Here is a 6,005-nt window from a genome sequence, read left to right as displayed (position 1 = left end):
AAAAAAAAAAAAAAAAAGAGGTGACTCACACAGCCCCCTTCCACTCTTCAATAAGTGTTTTGTGTACCAGGTACCAAGCTTCATAGGTATGAGGTCCTATGGGAAACTAAAAAGTGCTGAGATAAAACATATCAGAGGTGGTGACCCACTTTAGATCAAGCAGGGAAGGATCCTCTGAGTATCTGATACTGAGCAGACACCTAAAAGAAGGAGCTAGTCATGAATACAGTGGTGGGGAGGAGTCTACACATTTTTGAATACCTTAAACACTTGATAATAAATTGGTTAAAAATAAAGAGCTCAGGGGCCAGGCATAGTGGCTCACATCTGTAATCCCAGTGCTTTGGAAGGCTGAGTAGGGAGGATCACCTGAACCCAGGAGTTCCAGACCAGTTTTGGGCAACATGGTGAAACCTCATCTCTACAAAAAATATAAAAATCAGTCAGGCGTGGTGGTGTGTGCCTGCAGTCCCACCTACTCAGAAGGCTACGGTGGGAGGATCGTTTGAGCCTGGAAGGCCAAGGCTGCAGTAAGCTATCATCATACCACTGCACTCTAATTTGGGCCACAGAGCAAGATTCTGTCTCAAAAAAAAAAAAAAAGCTTAGAATGTTCAAGAAGCTGAAAGACCAGAGAGGTCAGAACAGGGCGGGGGTAGGAGAAAAGGTGACTACACCAGGTCAGGGTGAGGGGCTAGGAGGGTGGGACATCTGGAGTTTTATTCTAATGCTAAGAGAAGTCACTGATTGTTCTGCAGCAGGGCAGTGACTACACTTCAGGCCTCACCCTCACTTGTGCTGTTGAGGGAAGAAGGATGGGACTGGGAAGAGAGCAGGAGACCACAGCCCAGAATGGGCGTGGGTGAGGTGGAGGCAGTGGAGGGCTAAGAGGCTGAACTGGAGAGTCTCTGCAATGGCTATCTAGTCATAGCCAGCCTCAACTCAAAATCCCTTTTCCTTACTGGGAGCCAGGAGACTAGATTATATACTAGCTCATGCTCTGGGGCACTGTTCCCTAGGCTCTTGGTAGAGACAGTTAACTAACCATCAGATGTTTTCTCCTCTATCAAACCTTAACATGCTTTTTTTTTTTTTTTTTTTTTTTTGAGACAGGGTCTCGCTCTGTGGCCCAGGTTGGAGTGCAGTGGTGTGATCGTAGCTCACTGCAGTCTCAACCTCCCGGGCTAAAGTGATCCCCCCACCCCGCCCCCGCCTCAACCTCCAGAGTAGCTGGGACTACGAGTACATGCCACCACACCCAGTTAATTGTTATATTTTTTTATGTTGCCTAGGCTGGTCTCAAACTCCTGGACTCAAGCAGTCCCAGATCTCAGCCTCCCACAGGGCTGGGATTACAGGTGTGAGCCACAGTGCCTGGCCAAGCAAGATACTTTCTCTATCCCTTCATCAACTATAAATTACTTGGGTACAAAGCATTTCCCAAAATGGCCAAATTTAAACAACAGTGTAAAAATATGGGAGGAAGTTAAGTGTTAAAGGTATGTCCAGAATTCTAATGCAAATCTTTTTTTAAAGCAAATTTTTTGACCTTGTGAGCACAATAAATCAAGGCACCAAGAATCACGACTTTCAATGTGAACCCTAGAGAGAAAGTGAATCCTAGAGAGAATACAGACAAATTTGAGAACTGAGAACACCCACATCACCACCTAGGGAAGGCAACCTTTGAAACTGCTCCTCCCTGCTGTGGTAGGAGAACGCCCATCTCGTGCCTTATCCCTAGAACTTGGGAATATGCTACATTAGATGGCAAAAGGAACTCTGCAGATGTAATTAAAATACAAACTTTAAAATAAAGAGATTATCCTGGCTTCTCCGAGTGCACTAAAACTAATCTGAGCCCTGAAAAGCAGGCTATTTTCTCTAGCTGAAATCAGAGATGTGGCAGAAGAACTGGCCCTCGCTGGAGGGAGACACATAAAAAGCATGAGAAAGAATTCGGGCAGCTTCTGGGAACAAAGATTGACTCCTGGCTAACAGCTAGTAAGGAAAGAGGGCACCTCAGTCCTACAAGCTCAAGGAACTGAATATGGCCAACAGCATAAATGGGCTTGCAAGCAGGTTCCACCCCAGGGCCTCCAGTAAGAAATGTACCCTGCCAACATCTTGATTTCAGCCTTGTTAGGCCCTAAGCAGGAGACCTAGTGAAACCTACCTGGACCTCTGACCTACAGAAACTACCAGATGATAAATGTGTGTTTTTTGTTTGTTTTTGAGACGGATTCCTGCTCTGTCACCAGGCTGGACTGCAGTGGCGTGATCTCGGCTCACTGCAACCTCCGCCTCCCGGGTTCAAGCAATTCTCCTGCCTCAGACTCCTGAGCAGCTGGGACTACAGGTGTGTGCCATCACACCCAGCTAATTTTTGTATTTTTAGTAGAGACAGGGATTCATTGTGTTGGCCAGGATGGTCTTGGTCTCTTGACCTCACAATCCACCCGCCTCAGTCTCCCAAAGTGCTGGGATTACACGCGTGAGCCACCACGCTCGGCCAAATGTGTGTTGTTTTAAGATGCTAAATTTGTGGTAATTTGTTAGAGCAGCAATAGAAAAATACACAAACAGCAATCTCAAAAAAAAAAAAAAAAAAAAAGAACTCAATTCTCCTGGAAGTAAAATAAAGCTAAGTTAGGAAATATCCAGTCACTCTCAACACCCATAAACTCTTCAATCACCCTCCCAGTCCTCTAACACTTTCCCTGCCCCCATTTTCTGTGATGACAACTCACCCTTCCAGTTCTTAAATTCAGGGCTTTCCAAAGAAGAACCCTTGCCCTGGGGACTTTTCTTGCAGGAACCCTGAAGTGGGATATCTCTCAAGATTTCACCTACAGATAACTACAGTGTATCAGTAGAACACTGTTCACTGATTGTGCAATATCCCCAGAAATATCCCAAGGCTATTCTTCCCAAAGCCCATAGCTACTAACTCTACAGTCCCTACTCTTTCCACTGTACTGAAAGGTTTCCCAGCATTCAGCCTGGCTTCCTTCCTTCCACAATGCTTCACCCTACACCCCACCCCCCTCCATCCAGTTAGTCATCAAGAATTGTCTACATTCCCCTTCCTCTGGAATCTGTCTTCCTCTTTCAGTTTCTACCACTGTCTAATGCAGGCCTTTATAATCTCCCGACCGACTAGGTCATGCCACAATCATTTCATGGAGCAATGTGGCAGGCAGTGAGCTAGCAGTGAGAATACAAGGATGAAAAAGGACAGGTTCCCCACTCCCTGCAAATGTTCAAACTCCCTTAATGGCTTAACTGGTCTCTCTTCTCTGTCCTTTATCCATCTCCAGGGACTCTAGGGATATTCCCAACACTGGCATTTCACTACTTCAAAGAATGCCACATGCCAAACACAGGCTCAACTCCTTAGCACAACACCCCCACTAAAGTGCTAGTACCCGCTCACCCTCATTCCATTATCTCCTGAGCTCCCTTACTCCTCGAGCCCCGGAACTCTCAGCCTACAAGGTCCTCCCTCCACGCAGTAAATACACATGTTTCCTAACTCCTCAGCTTGGAATGGTGGCTATTTACAATCCTACTTGTCTTTCTAGGACTCAATTTATTCGTCACCTACTCACTAGACTGCCCCTGGTCTGCTCAAGTTAACCGCCGCTTCGCAAGAAACCCCTGCAGTATACACAACATTACAGACGGACAAGACTGCACCGTGACGGTTCCTTTACCGACAATGCCATCCCTCAGGAAAGGGGCTGTGTCTCCGGCAAATCTGTGGCGAGCACAACACGCCAATAAGCTCAGTTAAAAACTGCTAATAGAAACAAGCAGTCGGTGGTAAGGGGCTAGAGTTCCTCTGGGCGGGGCCACTGACCCCAGTTCTTCACTCTCTCCTCCAGAAACGACGATCGCTTCCTGACAGCGGCTTCCTGCCATCCTTTGGCAAAGTCCACATTCCTTCGGGGGGTCACCCTTAGATCCTCCGTCCCACCGCCCACACCCCAAACAACTACCTTCCCAATCTCATCTTACATCCACCCTCCTCCCATCACTTTCTCTCACCGTTGACGCGCTTTTCTGGAAGAGAAAACATGAAGTACCCAGCTCTGCTAAACACACTACAGCCGGTTGCCTCTCTCCCTTTCCCTATTCAGTGTGGTTCAAAAAGCGGGGGAAAATCTGTACCCAAAGCACACAAATGACGAATGAGAAAGCTCAAGACGATGATTCATAAGCCAGGGCTCGTTGGTTTGCAGAGCTCGGCCCCAGGAAAGCTAACGAGCAGTCCATGTCGGGAACAGAGGGGAGAGACAGGGGAGGCCCGCGCCCTGGGACCCACGCAAATCCCCGGCGCCTTCTGTCTCCCGGAGCCCTAGGTTTCTCACGGATCCGGCCCTGGCCTCGCCCGCCACGCGAAGGAGGAAGGCCCCGCAATCCAGCCCCCTGCCCCGACCACTACTCACATTTGACTGACCAGCTTCTGCCGGAAGGCGGTGCTCCGCCAGTCGGTCTCTTGCCCTGAAACGTCCATGCCTGTTCCCCAGCTCCCGCCGCCCGTAGCCCGCCCGGCCGCGACCGCCGCTGCCTCAGCCACAGAGCCAGGCCCAAACCCGGAAACCGTCCGCGGCGCCTCGGCCGGGGCCGGAAGTGAAGGGGGGTTGTGGGAAATGGAGTCTCACGCATAGACCTGTGGGAAATGAAGTTCCCGCCGAGGACGAAGCGGTCTCAGCTCCGCCCGGCTGGGAGACACACGCCCCTCTTCCAGTGCAGCTGTCGAACAGGGCAGGTGCTCCCGCAGCAGGCCCGCGCCTGACAGCCTGCATCTTCTGCGACTCTTCAGTGTGCTGGCCTTATCTACTCCCTGACATCCAGACCCCTCCGGGATGCCGGGCCAAGCTGCCAGCTATCTGCTATCTATAGTAATGTTAGGGAGAGAGTGTTTGTCAAATATGTGTGGGTACCTACTGTGTGCCAGTGCAATGTGATCTGGGATCTGCTTTCCTGCGACTGCCTGTTAGCGCCGCCTCCGAAAAGCGACCAGATGGACTCTCATCACCGCTTCACTCTTAGATTTTTTTGAATCTCACATGTCACCAATGGCTGTATTTGGGGGTTGCGGATGTGAGGCCCCTAAACCACGTTTATCAATTTTTAGACATGGGCTTTCCCCTTTGACCAGCAACCATGTCCCCTTCATGGAGAACTCAGCCTAGCTAGTAGCTGGAGGCCAGATGTCAAACGAATTTGATAAGTGAAGGTGAGCGAGCTGAAGGTGGGATGAGGGGTTATGGGGGCCTAAGAATACTTTTAGGAATGTAAAAGTTCTGCCTCCTCGGAACTATGGGGCCTTTATCTGTTACCCCGAGGAGGGAGGTGACGTGAGGAAAATCTGGAGCCCAAGTGGTTCATAAGTACCAGGTGGACACCAACCAATACGGGCCTCCGAGAGTGTGGACTGGCACCTACTGAAGCCTAAGTGCCAGGCCCCTGCTAGGCACTGTACGCCCCTTGAAACTGTGCCCCAGACAGGAGGTTGAGGGTGGTAGGGAGTGGGTGGGAGAGGAGTGAGCATTCTCCCCAAAGAGGCCTCTCTTGCCAACAGGGTGTCAGGTCTTGTGTTGATGTGAGGGTTGTTCATGTTTTCAAACATTTTCTGCTCTAATACTCCCAAAGTTAATTTTTCTTTTTTTCTTTTTTTGAGATGGAATTTAGCCCTTCTTGGCCAGGCTGGAGTGCAATGGCACCATCTCGGCTCACTACAACCTCTGCCTCTGCCTGCCAGGTTCAAGCAATTCTCCCACCTCAGCCTCCCCAGTAGCTGGGATGACAAGTGTACCCCACCATGCCTGGCTAATTTTTGTATTTTTAGTAGAGACAGGATTTCACTGTGTTGGCTGGGCTGGTCTCAAACTCCTGACCTCAGGTGATCCGCCTACCTCGGCCTCCCAAAGTGCTGGGATAATAGACATAAGCCACCGTGCCCGGTGGCAAAACTAATTTTTTTTTTTTTTTTGAGA

The 6,005-nt window shown here is 49.6% G+C and overlaps 1 protein-coding gene across 5 annotated transcripts in view; it reads right to left on the bottom strand.

The window, feature by feature from the left end:
* MED15 (mediator complex subunit 15) overlaps positions 1-4,650 on the bottom strand; it is an 85,494-nt gene extending 80,844 nt beyond the window's left edge. For 4 of the 5 annotated variants that reach the window (XM_011986062.1, XM_011986063.1, XM_011986067.1 and 1 more), the window contains exon 1: positions 4,452-4,650. In XM_011986062.1, the coding sequence (XP_011841452.1) occupies positions 4,452-4,519 (68 nt within the window). In that variant the 5' untranslated portion in view covers positions 4,520-4,650. The remainder of the gene's footprint in view (positions 1-4,451) is intronic. The other variant, XM_011986065.1, reaches the window with a different exon arrangement.
* Positions 4,651-6,005: the final 1,355 nt, after the last annotated feature.

Source organism: Mandrillus leucophaeus, unplaced genomic scaffold (assembly GCF_000951045.1).
Source record: "Mandrillus leucophaeus isolate KB7577 unplaced genomic scaffold, Mleu.le_1.0 Scaffold291, whole genome shotgun sequence".
In the NCBI taxonomy this organism is placed as follows: Eukaryota; Metazoa; Chordata; class Mammalia; order Primates; family Cercopithecidae; genus Mandrillus; species Mandrillus leucophaeus.
The sequence above is the reverse complement of the archived record's forward strand: the minus strand, read 5'-3'. Positions and strand labels throughout refer to the sequence as shown.